The sequence below is a fragment of the Cetorhinus maximus genome, chromosome 4 (genome assembly GCF_964194155.1).
Source record: "Cetorhinus maximus chromosome 4, sCetMax3.hap1.1, whole genome shotgun sequence".
Lineage (NCBI taxonomy): Eukaryota > Metazoa > Chordata > Chondrichthyes > Lamniformes > Cetorhinidae > Cetorhinus > Cetorhinus maximus.
The window spans coordinates 80,554,223-80,575,448 of NC_135882.1; the positions used below are offsets into that span (position 1 = coordinate 80,554,223).

At 41.2% G+C, this 21,226-nt stretch overlaps 1 protein-coding gene across 2 annotated transcripts in view; it reads left to right on the forward strand.

Annotated features, from left to right (window-relative positions):
- The window catches only part of ppp1r42 (protein phosphatase 1, regulatory subunit 42), a 199,178-nt gene extending 181,521 nt beyond the window's left edge, over positions 1–17,657 (forward strand). For both annotated transcript variants that reach the window (XM_078540386.1, XM_078540388.1), the window contains one exon: positions 16,073–17,657. In XM_078540386.1, coding sequence (XP_078396512.1) covers positions 16,073–16,147 — 75 coding nt within the window. In that variant the 3' untranslated portion in view covers positions 16,148–17,657. The remainder of the gene's footprint in view (positions 1–16,072) is intronic.
- Positions 17,658–21,226: the final 3,569 nt, after the last annotated feature.

Sequence of the window (21,226 nt, forward strand, 5' to 3'; positions counted from 1 at the left end):
GATTGCGTCCTGAATATTGAGGGGTATATGACATTCAAGAAGAATAGGAAGCTAGGTATAAGTGGAGGGGTAGCGCTGTTGATCAAGGATGGCATTGTTAGATATAGTTAGAGATGACCTTGGTTCAGGAGGTCAGGATGTAGAATTGGTTTGGGTAGAGATGAGGAATAGTTGGGGAAAGAAGTCACTAGGGGGAGTGTTCTACAGGCCCCCTAACAGAATGTACAATGTAGGACAAAGTATACAGGTATATATTGGGTGCTTGTGATAAAGGTACAGCAATAATCATGGGTGATTTTAATCTTCATGTTAACTGGAATAATCAGATTTGCGGTAGTAGCCTGGATGAGGAGTTCATAGAATGCTTTCAAGATAGTTTTTTAGAGCAGCACGTTCTGAAACCAGCCAGAGAACTGGTTATATGAGACTTGGTATTGTGTAATGTGACAGGATTAATTGATGACCTCAGAATGAAGGCACCTCTATGGAGCAGTGACCACAAAAAGATTGAATTTTACATCCAGTTTGAAAGGGAGAAGAGTGGGTCTAAGACTAGTATTTTAAACTGAAATAAGGGCAACCAAGTGGGCATGAAAGCTGAACTAGATGACGTGAACTGGGATACCAGGCTAGGGGATAGATCAATAGAGAAGCAGTGGCAGACATTTAAGGGGATATTTCAGAATACTCAGTATAAGTATATTCCTACGATAAAGAAAAATTCTAAGGGAAGGACTCACCAACCATGGTTAACTAAAGTTAAGGAAAACATCAAACTTAAGGAAAAAGCATATAACTGTGCAAAGATGAGTGGTAGGTCAGATGATTGACCAGAATATAGAGAACAGTGGAGAATGATGAAAAGGTTAATCAGGATAAAGAAATTAGAATATGAGGGGAAGCTAGCTAGAAATGTAAAAATGGATAACAAAAGTTTCTACAAGTATTTATAAAGGAAAATTGAGTAAGTAAAGTGACTGTTGGCCCTCTAGAGTCACAATGGGGAGTTAATAGTAGATAATAAGGAAATGGCAGATGAAGCGAACAAATATTTTGCTTCTGTCTTCGCTATAGAGGATACAAAAAGCATTCCAGTAATAGCTGTAAATCAGGAGGTGGAAGGGAGAGGAGAACTTACAATCACTAGTGAAGCAGTATTGAGCAAACTGATGGAGCTGCAGATCCTGATGGACTTCAGCCTAGGGTCTTAAAAGAGGTGGCTAATGAGGTAGTGGATGCGTTGGTGTTAATTTTCCAAAATTCGGCAGATTCTGGAAAGGGTCCATCAGACTGGAAAGTAGCAAACATATCCCTTTATTCCAGAGGGGATGGAGGCAGAAAACAGGAAACTATAGGCCAGTTAGCTTGATGTCTGTCGTGGGGAAGGTGTTAGAATTGATCATTAAGGAGGTTATAACTGGGCATTTAGAGAAACTCAAGGTAATCGGGAAGAGTCAGCATGGTTTTGTGCAAGGGAAATCATGTTAACCAATTTGTTGGAGTTCTTGGAAGGAGTAACATATGCTGTGGATAAAGGGGAACCTGTAAACATGTTATGCTTGGATTTCTAGAAAGCATTTGATAAGGTACCACATCAAAGGTTATTGCGGAAAATAAAAGCTCATGATGTAGGGGATAACATATTAACATGGATAGAAGATTGGCTGGTTGGCAGAAAACAGAAAATATGCATAAATGGGTCTTTTTCTGATTGGCAGGTGTGATGAGTAGAGTCCCTCAGGGGTCTCTGCTGGAACCTTGACTTTTTACAATTTATATAAATGACTCAGATGAAGGGAGTGAAGGCATGGTAGCTAAATTTGTAGATGACACAAAGCTAGACAGGAAAGTATGTTGTGAAGAGGACATCAGGGGGCTGTAGACTGATAAAGATAGGCTGAGTGAGTGGGCAAAAATCTAGCAGATGGAGTATAATGTGGGAAAATGTGAAGTTGTTCACTTTGGCAGAAAGAATAAAAAAGCAGAATATTTCTTAAACAGAGAACGGCTGCAGAATTCTGAGGTGCAGAGGGATCGAGGTGTTCTAGTGCATGAGTCACAAAAAGTTAGTATGCAGGTACAGCAAGTAATTAAGAAGGCTAATCGAATGCTATCCTTTATTACGAGAGGAATTGAACATAAAAGTAAGCTTGTTATGCTTCAGTTATACAGGTCATTGGTGAGACCACATCTCGAATATTGTGTGCAGTTTGTCTCCTTATTTAAGGAAGGATGTAAGTGCGTTGGAAATGTTTCAGAGGAGGTTTACTAGATTGATACCTGGAATGAGCAAGTTGTCTTATGAGGAAAGGTTAGACAGACTGGGCTTGTTTCCATTGGAGTTTAGAAGAGCGAGGGATGATTTGATTGAAGAAACAAGATCCTGAATGGTATTGACAGGGTGGACATGGAAAGGATGCTTCCTCTACTGGGTGAGTCCAGAACTAGGGGCACTGTTTTAAAATTAGGGATTGCCCTTTTAGGACAGAGTTGGGGAGAAATATTTTCTCTCAGAGGGTTGTGTGACTTTGGAACTCTGTGCCTCAGAAGGCGATGGAGGCAAGGTCACTGAATATTTTTCAGGAAGAGGTAGATAGATTCTTGTTGGTCAAGGGAATCAAAGATTATTGGGGGTAAATGGGAATGTGGAATTCAAAACACAAACAGATCAGCCATGATTTTATTGAATGGTGGAGCAGGCTCAAGGGGCGGAATGGCCTACTTCTGCTCCTATTTCGTATGTTCGTATGTATGTTCGTACTACAGGACATGCATTCCAAGCAACCGAGCTGCCCTGCCATGTCTTAACTTTACTTCACTTACATTAACTTTATTTTACTTTGGTTTACTTATATTAATTTTACTTGGCCTTAACTTAATAAACCTTACAACTATTGATAAACCTTACTAGTACTGATAAATCCGATTAATACTTAGCACACTTTACGAATTGCAATAAACCTTACTTAAAGCACCACTTTAATCTGAGAAAGCCTTTCCAGAACTTAACATGAGAACCTAATTCGTGACTCACTTGGTCCCCGTCTCACTCAGGCGTAGCCTCCTGACCATGCGCCCCTTACTGATTGCACCCATATGGCCATCAAAGCTCCCTCGGATCAGCCTGCAGCCTTCACAAACAGGAAGAGCTTCTACTCAATAAATGTCCAGGTGACATGTGACCATTGAAAGTGCAATGCAGGTGTGTGCTCAGTTCCCAAAGAGCACTCATGATGCCTAATGCTTTGACACTCTCAGGTTCCACAGTTGTTCCAGCCCCTTGCACACCTCCACGGATGGATCCTCAGCGACAAGGGGTACCCACTCAGGACATGGCTGCTTATGCCGGTGGGGAACCCTTGCATTGCAGCCGAGGAATGGTACAATGCCTGTTATGGCTTGACCAGCTACTGAAGGTTTGATTTCATTGCCTACACCATTCCAGTGGAGTGCTGCAATATGACCCAGCAAGGGTTTCCAGAATCATAATCATCTGCTGCGTTCTGGTTAGGCCTTGCATCCAGAGGACTGGGAGGAGATTCACTCCTCTTCTGACAAGGAGCATGTGAAGTAGGATGCAGAGGAATCAGGACAGAAGGATAAGTCACCTGCATCACAAGTTAGAGCCTTGGAAATATGTGCTAGGGAGGCTCTTGACAATCTAATTTACACCCGCTTCCAGCAGGTATGACGTCCTTGAGCTGTCTCCTGCATAAAACTAGCAGCCCACATCACCCCTACATGGCATCACACTTAAACCTTATCAGTGTCCATCGCCCAAACTCTCCAAGCAGTTTGTCCCAACCACAGAGGTGGTGAGACTCTCTTCACCCCTACAAACAGGCAGATGAGGGTCCAAGGGTTCACATTGCCAATCAGAAGACAACAGTCACTGAATAAAGGATGCAGGAATAAATGCACCAACAAGAGGAGCACAGGAGTTCTGGTTTGGGGGTATTTATAGTTCAAGAGGGATACTGATGGATGTTGATGAGCATGTCTTGTATTATGTTTGCTTTTTGTACCCTACATTCCTCAGGAATTCAAAACATTCTGAAACCATAATTCCAGCAGGAGGAAGTCCTGGCTGCTGGGTATGGAGGAAGCATATGGAGGCCAACAACAAAATCATCTAGATTTGTAGGAGTCTGCTATCCAGGCTGCCAGTGAAATTTGTAGGCAACTTATTAATCACACATTCTCTTTGGTTCAACCTCAATCCACTGATTACACACTCATCGCAACATTTCCCCAACCTTTATGGCTCCTCAAATTCTTCCATATGAAAACATCCATCTTTGCGACTCACAATCCAATCATGTCACAACACCCTGAGAATACCTCAGAGGGTAAGTAGCTCATTGAACAACATGGTTAATTCATACAGAAACACTTTAATGGTTGTTCTCAAGGAAACATTCTGTATTAATTCATTACCAGCTATCACCATGCTTCCCTTGGATACCTAGACGTGTTTTCCGATGACATATCCTAGCGCTTCTTTTTGATTCAGACTGAGGGCCAGTGTCATGAGAGATGGTTGGCTACACATTTGCGCGAGGAACCTTTTGAGACTGTGGTAGCCATCACTGTGTCTATGCAGGGCCTGCTGTGCATTAGATCTCTGCTGCAGCTGCCTGAAGAGGCTGGCTCTGAGGGGATTGATGGGAGAAATGGTATGTGCTGCTGTTCTGAGAGAGAGAGAGCTTTATCATGTTGGAGGGCCCCTGTTGTGTAAATGGTACTGGACTCAGAGGGAGGATGATCACTTACCAATGGAAAGGCTGTTCTAATGGTTCCCATGTGATCAAGAAAACCCTAAAAGTGGATCTCTTATGACTTGGCCTTAAGTGTTTTAAAACTAGAAGACATGCTCTCTCAAGGCTATTCTCACCCCTCACCCATCATCCCCCACCCCAAACCTACAAGGCCTGGAGTCTGCTTCTGATTAGCAGACACCAGCTTGTCCTAGGCAATGCCTACAGAAAAGACAGCAGTAGATTGCAATCAATATAATACATACTTCATTTATATCTGCTATAGAAAATATTCTTCCGTGATGTTGCTACATTTGAGGTCAGTGGACTCCACCACGATCCCTGCCATCTTCTGAGTATCTTGGGAGATGGGTCAGAATGCCCCCACATCAGTATGATGGCTGTTTTTCTTTTCAGAACAGAACTCATGATATCAGAGTTCACTGGCTCCTTAGCCAAGGCGAGCCACCTTCTGCAGCCTCTGTTTAGGGATGTCAGTGTCCTCTTCTGCTCCTTGATACCCTTGTGCTTTGTGGCTAATTACTCATACCTACTAATTTCCTCTAGTGTCCTGTGCTACAAATGACCTGCAGAAGAGGAGGAAAGGAGCTAAGAATTACATTCCCCCCAATATTTCAGGTCTGTGACCTTTTACCATAACTGGGAAAAGTTAGAAATGGCTTGTATGGATAGGAGGAGAGGACATCATTTCTAGAGGGTCACTGTGCGACATGGGCGTGAGAGGGCAATAAGAGTGTGAGTATTGGCTGTTCAGATGGGGATGTGAGGTGCCTGGAGAGGAATGAGTGGAGCTGCAAGATGTGTTTTCCTGAGGAGTGTTGTGCAAGAGAATGCTGGGAAAGTCAGAGTATGAGGCTTGACATGTGAAAGTGCTCGGCCACTCACCTTTCCTGCGTTCTTGAGGTTCTGCATCCTCTCGGTGTACTTGGTATACATCCACTGTCGCCAGGTTAGGGAGACCACACTTCTGCTGCTGACTTTGACCACATCCAGCTATGCCCGCTTGGTTGGAAAGGCTGTTTTATTCCTTCCATCCCAAGGAGAGCTCATCTCATTGCTGCCTCTCAGCTTCCTAAGTAGGACTTCCGGGTAGAGAGATCTGGCGGGAGCAGCCTTCCAAGATCTTTTCTCCATTCCTGCATTGCTGCAGCCTCAAAAATCCATGTGCAGTTGAGCTTTTCTGACCCCGACTGGGGACCCTTTAATTAGAAATCCTTCCTTTGAAAGATCAGGTGCATGATCCTGCCCGCCCTCACTGATCAGGGAACCCAGAAGTGGGATACTAATGCCACGGCTCAGTTAAAGAGCCACAGCAAAGTTGCAGTAGATTTCAACGCATTCCCAATCTGCTAATAGCCTCAAGATTTCAGCAGGGACTAAATGTTGGAAATTCTCCCCATTGTCTTTGGCCCCTGCCAAAAAAGCCCATTCACCAGCTACAGCTTCAATTGTCTTCCCTGGCTATAGTTTCAGGCGCCAGATTATTCACAACCTCAGTGTCCTAGTTGACCCTGAGCTGTCCGCATATCCTCTCTAACACCAAGACTACCTACTTCCACATCTGCAGTATCACCTGTTTCTGTCCTCACCTCAGCCTATATGCTGTGGAAACCCTCATCCACCCTTTAATTAGCATTAGACTGGATTATTCCAATGCCTTACTGGGTAGTCTTCCATGTTCCATTCTCCATTAACTTAAGCAAATCCAAAATCCTACTGGCCATAACTTAGCTCGCATCAAGGTTTTTTCACCCACCCTGTGCTCACTCACCTACATCAGCACTCGCCAATATCTTGATTTTAAAATTCTTATATTTGTGTACAAATCGCTCAATGAGCCTGCCTCTCCCCATCTCTGAGACTTCTAATACCCCTGAGGTGAGAGTGACTGCCCTTGACATCAAGGCCGCATTTGACCGAGTGTGGCATCAAGGAGCCCTAGCAAATCTGAGGTCAATGGATATCAGGAGGAAAACTTTCCGCTGGTTGGAGTCATACCTAGCACAAAGGAAGATTGTTGTGGTTTTTGGAGGTCAGTCATCTCAGCTCCAGGACAGCACTGCAGGAGTTCTTCAGGGTAGTGTCCTAGGCCTAAATATCTTCAGCTGCTTTATCAATGACCTTCCTTCCATCATAAGGTCAGAAGTGGGGATGTCGCTGTTGATTGCACAATGTTCAGCACCATTCCCAACTCCTCAGATACTGAAACAGTCCATGCAAATGCAGTAATACCTGGACAACATCGAGACATGGGTTGACAAGTGGCAAGTAACATTCATGCCACACAAGTGCCAGGCAATGACCATCTCCAACAAGAGACAACCAATCCATCGTCCATTGACATTTAATGGCATTACCATTGCTGAATCCCCCACTATCAACATCCTGGGGGTTGCCATTGATGAGAAACTGAACTGCATTAGTCATATAAATACTGTGGCTCCAAGAGCAGGTCAGTGGCTGGAAATCCTGCGGTGAGTAACGCACCTCCTGACTCCCCAAAGGCTGTCCACAATCTACAAGGCACAAGTCAGGAGTGTGATGGAATACTCTCCCCTTGCCTGGATGAGTGCAGCTCCAACAACACTCAACAAGTTTGACACCATCCAGGACAAAGCAGCGCGCTTGATTGACACCCCATCCACAAACATTCACTCCCTCCACCACTGATGCACAGTGGCAGCAGTGTGTACCATCTACAAGATGCACTGCAGAAACTCACCAAGACTTCTTACACAGCACCTTCCAAACCCATGACCACTACCATCTAGAAGGACAAGGGCATCAGATACATGGGAACACCACCACCCGGAAGTTCCTCTCCAAGCCACTGACTATCCTGACTTGGAAATATATTGCCATTCCTTCACTGTCGCTGGGTCAAAATCTTGGAACTCCCTCCCTAACAGTACTGTCGGTGTACCTACAACACAGGGACTGCAGCGGTTCAAGAAGGCAGCTCACCACCATCTTCTCAGGGATAATTAGGGATAGGCAATAAATGCTGACCTAGCCAGCGAAGCCCACATCCCTTGAATGAAAAAAAAACAACCCTTTGGAAACTCTGTGTTTTTCCAACAATGGTCTCATGTGCATTCACCAGTTCCTCAACCCCACCAGTGCTTATAGTTGCTGTGGTGATTGTTGCTTTAAGGCTAGCCTTGCTAAGTAAGGGCCACATGGTCAGAACAGCCAATCAACACTGAGTGTGGGGAATCTTTAAGCGGTGGAGTTTACCTAGTCTAGAGAATGTATTGTAGCTTGCTAGAGGCATACAGCTAACCCAACAGCTTTGTAAATAAAGTTTATTTTTCAACTAAAGAAGCCTTTCAATAGTACATCTCTACATCTGGCGACAAGGATAAATGATCCTGGCGCTACCCCTCACCCTACATCTCTGATTATCTCTTTTTGAAGAAAGAAAGGAAAAAAATATATATACTCACCAGGATGCCTCTCTTTGGGAGGATCGACCCATTTAACTCCTCCATGGAGGATTGGAGTCAATATATTGACCACCTTGGGTTTTATTTTCAGGCTAACAAAAGAGGGGAGGAGGCAAAGCACAAAACAATTCTCTTGAGTGTCTATGGGAGTCAAACCTACAACCTTATTCGCAGGCTCACAGCCCCAAGCGCACTGACTCCAAATCGTTCAATGAGCTCATGGATTTAGTGAATGACCATTTTCAGCCCAAACCATCAGTCAATATGCAAAGATTCAAATTTAATATGAGGGTGAGGGCCCCAGGCGAATTGATCGTGACTTATATTGCTAAGTTGAAGCAATTGTCAGAGCAATGTGATTTTGAAACGAGCTTGAACGACATGCTACAGGATCGGTTAGTGTGTGGCGTGCACAACGACACCATTTAGTGTCGATTGCTGGCAGAAGTCTAAATAAATTGTAAACGAGCATTGGAGATAGCGCTGACCATGGAAAGCGCTGAAAAAGATTTGGAGGAGCTACAGAGCTTGCAAAATGGCACCGTTTACCAGTTAGGGTGGGAACCTGCAGCCAGCATGGCGCCAAAACCACAGAAGCAGCCGCGAAGTGGGAATCACTCTCAATCACCCAGAAATCAAGAAAAATACCAGAGGCAGCCAGACAGCAATCCTGAAGTTGAAATGTGGGGGTAACCACATTCTTGAGACATATAGATTCAAGGAAGCTGAGTGCTATTACTGTCACAAAAGAGGACATTTGATAAAGCAGTGTAGAGCTAAGACTGCAAAGTCGCCAGCCAGCAAAGATGTTAGAAGTAAATAACGTTAAAGAACCTGAAATAACTGATTCTGACATTCACTCTTTTTAATCTTAAAGCAGTCAAGGCAGACCCTATTATTGCCACACTCCACGTAAATGGGAAACCTCTAGTTATGGAGGTGGATGCAGGGGCATCAGCCACAGTGATGGGTGAGTACACATTTCAGTACCTGAGGGAAGGTACCCAACCCTTAAGCCTGGAGAGAACTTCTGCCCAGTTAAAGACTTACACAGGAGAAGCAATAAAAGTAAAACACACTGCCATGGTACCTTTGAGCTATGGGCAGCAGTCAGCCCAGCTTCCAATAATAATAGTGACTGGGGAAATACCAAGCCTTCTGGACCATGATTGGCTAAAATAAATCAAGTTAAATTGGTCCGAGATTTTTCAAGTGCGGGCATGAGACTGCTAAATTTGTCGAAAAAATACAACAGCTTCTTTTGCAACGAATTATGAAAAATCAAAGGCTTGCAAGCCAAGACTTATGTTGATCCAGAGACAACTCCTCAATTTTTTAAGGCAAGACCGGTACCATAAGACCAGTGCAATTTCCAAGCCTCCGAAGTTACCTATCTGGGGCACCGTGTAGACGCACAAGAATTACATCTCGTCGAAGGAAAAGTTAAGGTGATAAAGGTGCCTTCCCCCACAAATATTACCAAACTCAAATCATTTTTGGGGATGGTAAACTACTATGAGTGATTTTTTTACACAACTTATCACCTGTACTGGTTGCACATACTGCTGAAGAAACACCATCGTTGGTCCTGGAAGGCACCACAGGAGGAAGCTTTCAACAGAGTTAAACAACTGCTGCACTCCTCAACTTTGTTAGTGCACTTTGACCTATCTAAAGAATTGATATTGATCTGCGACGCCTCTCCATATGGCGTTGGTGCAGTAGTGTCCCGGGAAATGGATGATGGCTTTGAGAGGCCAATAGGTTACGTATCAAGTAGGCACTTTACTTTCGTTTCTGATCATAAATCGCTTTTGGGCCTTTTCAAAGAAGACAAGGCTATCCCACCAACAGCCTCGGCAAGAATTAAGTGATGCGCATTAATTCTGTCTGCCTATTAATACACTTTCAAGCACCGATCTGGGATACACATAGTGAATATGGGCGGTCTTAGCCACCTACCCTTGCAAAAAAGCATCTCATGCACTCCCAAGAAATCGTCCTTGCATTGAATTTTTTAGACACATCACCCGTCTGCGGGAAGCAGATCAGGAACTGGACCAATCGAGATCAGCTTCTGTCCAAAGTGAGACCAGATACTTACAGGATAGTTAAATGAGCCAGTCCCCAAGGAAATGAAACCATTTTTTACCTGCAAATACGAATTGAGTTGTCAGGATGGCATCATACTCTGGGGAGCAAGAGTAGTCGTTCCTGTACCAGGCAGGGAACTGCTCCTAACTGCTCCTAGTTATGTGTGGTGGCCTGGTATAGATGCAGATATCGAGAAGCTAGTCAAGCACTGTCGACAATGGCAATTGCAACAAAAGTTGCCAGCTGCAGCCCCATATTATGACACAGCTGATGGTAAAGGCTGAGTTACTCAAATCCCAGAAGGAAACTTGAGACAACTGTCATAACCCATTTTTGCAATTTGTATGTTTTGAAACGCAGGCTTTGAATTCAGTAGTAATAAGACCACCAAGTCTCAAGAGGTTTTTTATAAAACTAAATTAAACATTTATTAATACAAGGAAAATTGTAAGCACATACATATGTCTACAAAACTACTACTGTAATAACTATAAAAAATCCCCTAATTAACCTGACTTTCAGTTAAACCCCTATTAAGACAAAAGTAAAACTCATAGATTTTATAAGATCCCAGGCAAAGCACATTTGATCTTACGAATTCAAAAAGAGGTTCCTTGCAGACACAGTTGCAGGTGTACAGTCTGGTTAGATCTTAAATGCCTCTGCCTTACACATACAAGCTCCTTTCTGTTTATACCTAGCTTTTCCTTTGAATGTAAATTTCCCATTATATTACTAGATTTTTAATTTTACATCTTCTAACAATAACATCCTTTGATTCCACCAATTTTATTCGTAAGCTGGAAAAAAATAAACATTGCTTGGGGTCTTCTAGCTAGGTGCAAGATTTCACCCATTCTTTTGAATGCTTTATTTAAAAATACAAATTACCCCCTTGACACCTATGTTTCTAAACGTCCCCATGTTTATCTAATTACCACTTCAAACCTACTTCTTTCTATACACTATAGACTAGCTGGCCTTAATCCAATTAAGACACATACATAGACACAGACACCACTAAACTCTATTTTATAAAATAATTTCCAATAACATCATAGACATTAATCTCTTCATGACACCCACTACACTCTTGGGAACGGCCTGGCTGACCATGGGCGCGGATCTAAATATACTACCTGGGTCCATTCTTAGGCACAATGTTTTTGCTCATAATCTTCGCACACTCAAAATGGATGGAGATTTTTGAGGTGAAATCACCTACGTTGCATGCTACCATCAAAAGGTTGCACCAATGCTTTCTGACTCTTGGTTTGCCTGAGGTCATTGCATCAGACAATGGACCGGTATTTATAAGTGCTGAATTTCAGAGCGTCACCAACCTAAACGGCATTAAACACATCCAAATTGCACCTTACCAGCGAGCATCAAATGGACTAGCTGAGAGAGCCATCCAAACTTTCAAGTCAGGACAAAAAAAAATTGTAGGGGGAACCTTGGAAACCAAAATCTCACGCTTCCTTCTTAGCCACCGCACTACTCTTACTGCAACAATGGGAGTTCCACCAGCAGAACTGCTTATGAAGCGTTGTCTCAAAACGAGATTGAGCTTCGTATTTCCAAATTTGCCAGGGAGGTTAGAGAAGAACCAAGGTAATTAGAAAACAAGCCATGATTTGCATAGCAGAGCCCTTAAATTTATGGTAGATGAAGCAGTATATGTAAGAAACTACGGTAGCAGTCCAAGTTGGATTGCAGGAAATATCGTCTGTAAGACCGGAGTCTTTTCATACCAGGTAGACGTGGAAGGCCGGATCGTTCGTAAACACTTGGATCACCTAAGAAGCAGAGAGACGCTTCCGCAGTCAGTGTTGCCACCAAGGAATGTTATCGAACCCCCAAGCACCTTAGTAGCTGATCGACCGGTTATAGACATAACTGATGTCTCCATTGAATCAAATAGTAATGAACTGCCTGTGCCAAAAGAGGTACACATTATCACAGTCCCTGTTAGTGTTCCTGTAGGGCAGCCTCAGGCTATAGAGTTATCCCGCTCTACCCAGAAAAGAAAACCCCCTCAACGACTTGATTTGTAATTACTGGACTTATGTATATAAGTGTATGGTCTGAATTCATGACAAAGTGCAAGTGTGATTATTTCTAAACTTTTTGATATTGTTTTCTATTTACCTGTGTAAAGTAATTTGTATAAATAAGGAATGTAATACAAGGAATTAAAGGGAGAGGGATGTGATGATTGTTGCTTTAAGGTCAGCCATACTGAGTAAGGGCCACATGGTCAGAACAGCCAATCAATGCCAAGCACGGGGAATCTTAAAGGGCGGGGTTTTTCTAGTCTGGAGAATGTACTGTAGCCTTACTAGAGGCATGCAGCTAATCCAGCCGCTCTGTAAATAAAGTTCATTGTTCAACCAAAGAAGCCTCTCGGTAGTACATCTCTGCACTGCCTGGACCTAAAATAGGCTTGTCCAACCTTTTTGCTTGAGGGTGCCACATTTTCATTTTTTTCTCACTCAAGGGACCGATGAGCAAATTTCAGAAAGACACATGAATTTCGAAAAAATGTTGAGTATGAAGAAACGAAACAACTTGCTGAGCAAAAATAAAGTAATGTCAAAGCAATAAATTGATAATTTAAAAAAAGAGTAATTAGTAAAGATGACCATTAGAGTATGAGGGGTCAGAGTGTGTGTGTCCAGTTCACTGCCAGTCTCAGGGTGCTCACTCACCCTCACTCACTGTGCGAGTGGGTGTGGGTGTGAATATCAGTTAGTGTGTGGGGATGAAGGTGAGTGAGAATTCTGAGACTGGGAGTGAGCCAAGCACACAATCTCACACACTCTCACATACACTCTCTTACACACTCACTGTCACACTCAATCTCTCTCATTCACTTTCTCTCATATTCCCTCACACGCTACATTCTCTCATATTCCCTCACACGCTACATTCTCTCACACACTTACAGTCTCTCTCTCTCATACACACACACACTATATATCTCTCGTACATTCTCTTTCTCTCTCACACACTCTCTCTCTCACTGTCTCACACATTCATTCTCACACACACTCTGTCACACACACAATCACACACACTCTCTCTCTAACATTCACTCTCACTCGATCCTCACACACACGCACTCTCTCATACATTCTCTTTCTCACACACACACTCTTGCACACTCCCTCTCGCTCTCATACATTCTCTCTCACACACACACTCTCACTCGCTCTCTCACACACGCTCCCCCACACACCCACTCTCTCTCACACATATATCTCTCACACGCTCTCTCTCTCACACAACACACTCACTCACACACTCTCTCTTTCACTCACACACTCTCTCTCACACTCTTTCTCTCTCACACACTCTCTTTCGCTCTCATATATTCTCTCTCACACATACACTCACTCTCTCTCACAATCTCCCTCACACACTCTCCCTCACATACTCTCTCCCTCTCTCTCACACACACCAGCCAGCCTATTCCCCCACCCCTGACCCTGGGCTCCATAGTGTCTCTCCGCTGGGTCTTGCAGCCAATGGCTCAGCGCCAGGCCGCCACAGTCTCTGTTTCCTGTAGCCCCAGCAGTCTATTTCTCTCCTTCCCCCGTGGCCCCTTCAGCCTCTCTCCCTCCTTCCCCATGGACCCACAGCCTCTCCTTCCCTTGTGGCCCCCGCAGTTCATCACGCTCCTTCCCCCGTGCCCCGCAGTCTCTCCTTGCCCGGTGACCCCTGCAGTCTCTCCTTCCCCTGTGGCCCCACAGTGTCTCCTTCCCTGCCCCTGAAAAACCTCTGTTTTCCCTCAGCATACTCATTGCCATTGGTGTTCCCTGCTCCTCCAATCACAGCCTGTTTCTTAGGACAAATGCAGGAGAGGAACAGCCTGCGATTGAAGGAGTAGCCCCTTGCAGAATCTTCAACTTCACTTACCTGTCTGACAGGCATTTTGAACAGTGGCTATGGGGGCCACATAGAGAGGCTTTGTGAGGGTGGCGGGAGGTGGGGGGGCAGAATCCGGCCCGCAGGCCACACATTGGACAAGCCTGCCCTAAGCTCTGCATTTCTCTGCCTAAGCCTCTTCACACTTCTTCTCCTTTTAGATGCTTCTTAAAATGTACCTCTAACGAACTTTCTGGTTGTCTGTCCAAATGTCTCCTTTGGCTCAGTGTTATTTTATTTCTGATTATGATCCAGTATCTTGAGATCCAAAGTCTTGAGACACTGGCTAACTTTAAGGAGTTTTTAATGCAAATTATTGTTGATTTGTATTCTGTAATACATTTTCTCATGAAAAATATAAGTTTATGGTAGCTTTTGAACTATAACTTTAGCACAGCTATTTTGTTGTATTTAGTATCCATACTCCCAATGCATTTAAATTTCAGTGATTGGGAGTGGAGTTCTAGGTGTGTGTGTGTTTGCATATAAATGCAGAGATCTCCACTTGATCTGATACTTCTGATGGCAGACCAGTGGTGTAAGGTGCTGCTCATTATGAAGGAATACTGTAATTACTGGCCTGAATTGGTTTTTGACTCTATAATTGCACTCTTAAATGCATTTTTGTACTCAACAAGTCAAACTTAGGTTTTAATGCTTTGCTAGTATTTTCTTTGTAAACTTGACTTGACAGATCTTTCTTTAGTGAACCCAGTGTCTTTATTGAACCTAAAATAAAGTCAGAAGCGGGGATGTTCACTGATGATTGCACTGTGTTGAGTACATTTGCAAGTACTACGATACTGAAGCAGTCCGTGTTCCTATGTAGTAAGACCTGGACAAGATTCAGGTTAGGCCTGAGAAGTGGCAAGTAACATTCACGCCACACAAGTGACGGGCAATGTCCATGTTCAACAAGAGAGAATCTAACCATTTCCCCTCGACACTCAATGGCATTATCATGGCTGAATCCCCCACCATTAACATCCTGTGGGTCACCATTGACCAGAAACTGAACTAGTCAAGCTATATAAATACAGTGGCTATAAGAGCAGGTCAGAGGCTGAGAATTCTGCATCAAATAACTCACCTCCTGACTCCCCAAAACCTGTCCACCATCTACAAGGCACAAGTCAGGAGTGTGATGGAATACTACCCACTTATCCGGATGAGTGAGGTTCCAACAACACTCAAGAAGTGTGACACCATCCAGGACAAAGCAGCCCACTTGATTGGCACCCCTTCTGTCATCTTAAAAATTCACCCCTTCCACCACCAATGCACAGTCACAGCAGTGTGTACCATCCACAAGATGCACTGCAGCAACTCACCTTCTTTGGCACATTCCTAATTTGTGATTTTTACCATCTAGAAGGACAAGGGCAGCAGTTGGATGGAAGCACCACCATCTGCAAGTTCTCCTTCAAGACACACTATCCTGACTTGGAACTATATCGCCCTTCCTTCACTGTTGATGGGTCAAAATCCTGGAACTCCCTTCCTAACAGCACTGTGGGTGTACCTACACCACATGGACTGCGGCAGTTCAAGAAGGTGGCTCACCACCACCTTCTCAAGGACAATTAAGGATGGGCAGAAAACCTTGCCAGTGATACTCACATCCCATCAAAGAGTAATAAATTTCATTGTGGGGTTGACAGCAAATTACTGCCTGGTTTTATATTTATGAAATTCAGGAAGCTAATAGGGCAGAGGCATTCCTAAATTTCATCACAAACCAGGCATATTAAAATGTTTGTTCATTTAGTTAATTGCTTGTTATTTTAAAAATGCGTTGAAAATTGCATATTTCTTTCACCGCAGAATCACGGTTTAAGGAAAGCTACCGGCTCTCTGTCAGTACAGAATATTGCTCAACCTCAAGCCCAACATCACTGATACTGCGAACTGTAAGATCGAAGACCCAAACAACATAATCACTGTTCACTGATATTGGGAAATATTGGAAACACATTAGTCATATTTGGTTTTACTTTGAGAGCATACGAATATGATTATTTACTCAATTTTATTTCAATAAATATTGATATCGAAGTACTTTGTAATTGAAATTTTTAAAAAATCATTTATATCATTAAAGTTGGGTAAGTTCATATAAGTGGATACATTGTAGCGTATACTAAGCAGTTTTATCAGCAAAGAGCTATGCAATGTGTATTCATTTTACCGTTATAATCAAACGGTCCAACATGTTGCTACTTTCCTTTCCTGTGTTCGATAACATTATTGTATGATTATTTACTCTGCCACAATAGAATTCTTGTTATGAGTTCAATTAAGTTCCTTGCACGATGATAAAGCAAAATAATTGATGTGATATTTTGACACAGGGACAATTGAACACTTTTGCAGAGTTCAGACTAACTTGTCTAACCGCCGAACTGTGCTGTTGCAACAGTCAGTGTTATTTTCAGATTCACCTGATTGCTGTACCTTTGCTTCAATTTGTTTTTTAAATATATTTCAGTTCTAAATGTATGAAAACTGAACGTTCGCGTATTTGGAACCCCATAAACTATAAATGAAAGAAAGTGCAGAAACGTATAGCAGCAGAACATTACTATAACTTCTCTCCGCTATTAACGACATGCGGGCAATCGTTTATACTATTCTCAAATAAATGGATGAGCACTATAACAACATTTTAGTGTTGACTATGCACAATAAAAATAAATGGTTGTTGCAGCAGTCGGGACTATTTTGTCTACATTGTACCAAACCGTGATGGTATAGATATATTTGCGCTTATTTAATGTTTTATCGCGTTGTCCAAATTGTTAAGGAGGTCATGCAATGAATTACTTTTTGAAGCATTGTTACTGTTTTGTAGACAATCATTTAACAAATTAGACTACTTGGGAACAATAAAGATTTTTTTTCGCTCAAATTACACGTTAAAATCCATAAATTGTATACTCAATATAACATTTTATGATAAACGCCCGCTTTCTGTAATTTCTACTGTAAATAAATGCAAAACAGAAACAATTAATATTGTATCGAAGCAGTAAAAACAAAGCTATTTGTCAGTAATACTTTAACATGTTTCCGGTAAATGAATCATGTTCTTGATTTTCATAAATTTACAATAAATTGCTCTCATAATTTTGAATATAAAACATGATTTTTATAAAAGATGTATTGTGAGAAACACTGTTACATTAAGTGGGCTGAGCGAATACTGGTTTTTTGTTGTTCATGAGTTGTTATATTCGAATTTGGGTTGGGATGTAGAATTGGGGGTGGTATACAGATCCATCTCAGTTCCTCCGTATTTCTGTTTACATCGCTAGTTAGGTATTTGACATAAATGCAATAAATTTAGTTGTAAATATTGTTAATACTGTACACCACTGATTTAAAATTTTTTTTCCCATCAAATATGAAATTTCACGCTTATTCCAGAAATGATGCCATTACATGTGGTATGAAATATGTCAAACCATATGCCTGTGTACCCTTTATCTATTTAAAATGTTACTGTTGAATAATTTGGGGTCATGTGTTTTATGAACTGTTGATTTAACCAAACTATAATAGATAGTCTACATAGATGTATACATAGCACTAATCATTCTAAACTTTTCTAAATGAGTTTTCGTAATTGTTTAGCGACCCTACTCCCGCCACCAGAACTCCCTCTACCCAAAGAAAGCACAGTATCTGAAATGGTCTAGTTTAGAGTCTCTTTAAACAGATTGGTTGGACTTTGCATGTTGAATTCAGTTACCCATGGATAATCTAGGTTGTTTTAAACAAAGAAAGATTTGTGTAGTATGTTGGCATTTACATTTCTTAACATCCATTTCTGAAGAATGTTAGAGATGATACATGCTTGAAAAATGTTGATGTACATCATTTATTAAAGATGTTAGTTTACGTAGGAGGTTATCTTAGTGTTTTCACAAAAGCTGGCCTATTATCACGCTAAATCAATTGCTGTCTTCTACACGGAATCTTACAAAATTCACATACTGCCGTGTTATTGTGATAATCCCAACTGAAAGACAAATGTAGAGCTTATCTTAGAAGAACAAAAATACTGTTTATATATTTTAAAGCTTTGATTGCCATAATATCACGAGTTAGTTATGGGTTTAAGGAAACTAATTCTGTATTTTTTGGCCAGGAATTATATGCTGTTTTGCATTGACATAGATGAGATCGGTGTAGAGAAATTTGAAGTAAGATTTGTGCACGCACAGATTGATAATGTTTTAAAAGTATTCTATGGAGAAGGTCTGCATTCAGTTAACTACTAGAACAGATTAATTCTGGAACTGAGTTATCAACTCGAATTGAATATAATGTAAAGTATGACACAAATATTGTTAAGACTCCATTCCCTACATATAAGAAACGTGTTTCAAATTTCCATTGTATGGAATAACTGAGAGACCGGTCGATTCTGTCTCGAAGAGGATTTTTTATACATAGAATCAGTGGGGCTGTTTATATGTTCTGAAATAGCATCATTGTTTTCTGACGATGTATTCTATTAACCTAGTAAAACATTCCTTTCAATTGAGTATTTAAAGAAATTACGACATATTTTTGAATAAATACTTTGAAACAACAGGATCATTAACGATATCAGAAATAAAACCAGAAAATCCTGGAAACGCTCCGCAAATCAGGCAGCATCTGTGGAGAGAGAGAGTTATCGTTTCAGGTGGAGGACCGACCGTTTTTGAATTGCAAATCATAGTTTGTTTTAAACAGGTGTTTCTTCTCGTACCAACATTTTTGTTGGCATGCTTAAAAGCTTATATGCTCATATAATTTCTGTGAATTGGTATATCGATATTTCAGCTGTTAATGTATATCTTCATTAAATATTGTGCAGGACAAACATTAACTATATGAAATAAAAGCAAAAAACTGCGGATGCTGGAAATCCAAAACAAAAATAAAAATACCTGGAAAAACTCAGCAGGTCTGGCAGCATCTGCGGAGAGGAACACAGTTAACGTTTCGCGTTGAAGAGTCATACGGACTCGAAACGTTAATCATGTTCCTCTCCGCAGATGCTGCCAGACCTGCTGAGTTTTTCCAGTTATTTTTATTTTTATTAACTATATGAAATTTGCCTGCAAAAGGTATACCGTTTTTAGAAAAAAAAACAGAAAAATTGAGTGATGTTTTAAATCGTAACCCCTTGTAAAATGTTCCAAATGGCAGGCTTTCGTTCTATTCTGTTGTCTGTAATTAATTTTATTTTGCTTAATAAATATTGAAGTACCGACTTTAATCATTTCATAAACAATGAATGTTCGAAGTTCTACTAAGTACAGTGGGCTGCTTTAAACCACAAATTTTACCAGGGCAATAATAACGACTTTATCATTGATAATCCGGCGATAAAACATTTCAAGAAAACCTTGCTAATCACTCTAATGCACAAGATAATTGTTTTCGGAAAGAGAATCCTATTTCGCTTTGGAGATGGAGTTCACACTATTGATATGTAGATAGAAAACGTTCGCTTTTTTGGCCAACGAATCTAATTGTATTCCTTAATGCATCTCATGATGAACCGCTAGGAGCTAAAATCACAGCTTCTCCAAATATCCCCAAAGATTGGTCACCAAATATGCTGCAGTACGTCAATATTCTGATTATAATCTAGTTTATTGCTTGTATTCTGTATTTTTTAAAAATCTGACGATGATATATTAAATATATTTGATCCGCGTTTGTTTCATTTCATGTTACAAGTGGTGCGGTGATTCATTTTGCGCCCCAAAGTTTGAAGAATTAATTTATAATAATTGACTCACATTTTAAAATTATGATATTAAAAATAAATCAAAACCAATTGGTAAAGGGGTTGCTACTCCGCCTTTTTCGGTTTTAATGGCATATACTATAACATGGAGGTTAAGCTTGCACTTGCCAGCTTTGTATTTTGTATTTCAAAAATTCTGCTAGTGATGGACATTGTCATCTATATTTATTGTTTCAAGTTGCAAAACCGTTCTACATTTTAATTTTGCTATTCAAGATTTCAATCAAATAATTATTACTCTGCGTTTTCTGTCAATCAATTGAATAAAAACGTAAGAATATTCTTCATTTATTAATTTATCATTAAAAAATTCACTCACCGAGAACTTAAAACAGATACGTAACAAGCAAAGAATCCATATTACAAGCCAAATTTAATGCAGTGTCTGCTGTTTTATTACTACAGCACACTCTGTCCGAACATGACTCCACATAATTTCGGCGATGTACACTTACCAAATGAGATTGGAAATGAATAACTTTGTACTGTATAACTTTGACGGATCGGCATTCAGACGAGAAGAGCTAATATGCTCGCAACACTGAAGAAAACAGAATGAAAATGCGTGTCTCTTGGCAGTATAATTTGATACTAATTATCAAAAAGGATTTTGAGAAATGGGTTATTTCATGCTTATACCAACAATCTTCATTGTAGCCTATACTAAAACAAGATAAACATACACTTGATGAATTGTGCTTTTAGAAAGTCATCACTTAACCTTCTGGAAAAATCACTCGGATTAATTTATGGTTTTATGGAACACTTTCTATTTTTTACACTCAGTTTTCTGTGAACTAGGCAGATAAAGACACTCTGGCCTGCCTTTTATAAAATATGAAAGTTTTTCCATTCACGATAGTTGGTGAGACATAATTTATGCCAGCTATTAACCGCGTTGTTTAAACTATGTTCAATGTTAAGATGTGATTAAACATTTCATGTATATAAATATTATCTTTCTTTTGTTAAAGTGCAATCTCCAGGGGTCATAAAATAGGATGTGGCCTCTTTAAGGAGGTTGGCATGGGTGTCCCATTACTTGTTAGTGAGTGGTGGCTACACAGTGATTAATTGGTTTTCAGTGTAGAAACTGTCAGCGCTTTGTGCTGTCAATGAGTGGCTCCAGAGGCTGCCGGGCTCATTCAGGTGTGCACTCAACGCTTTCC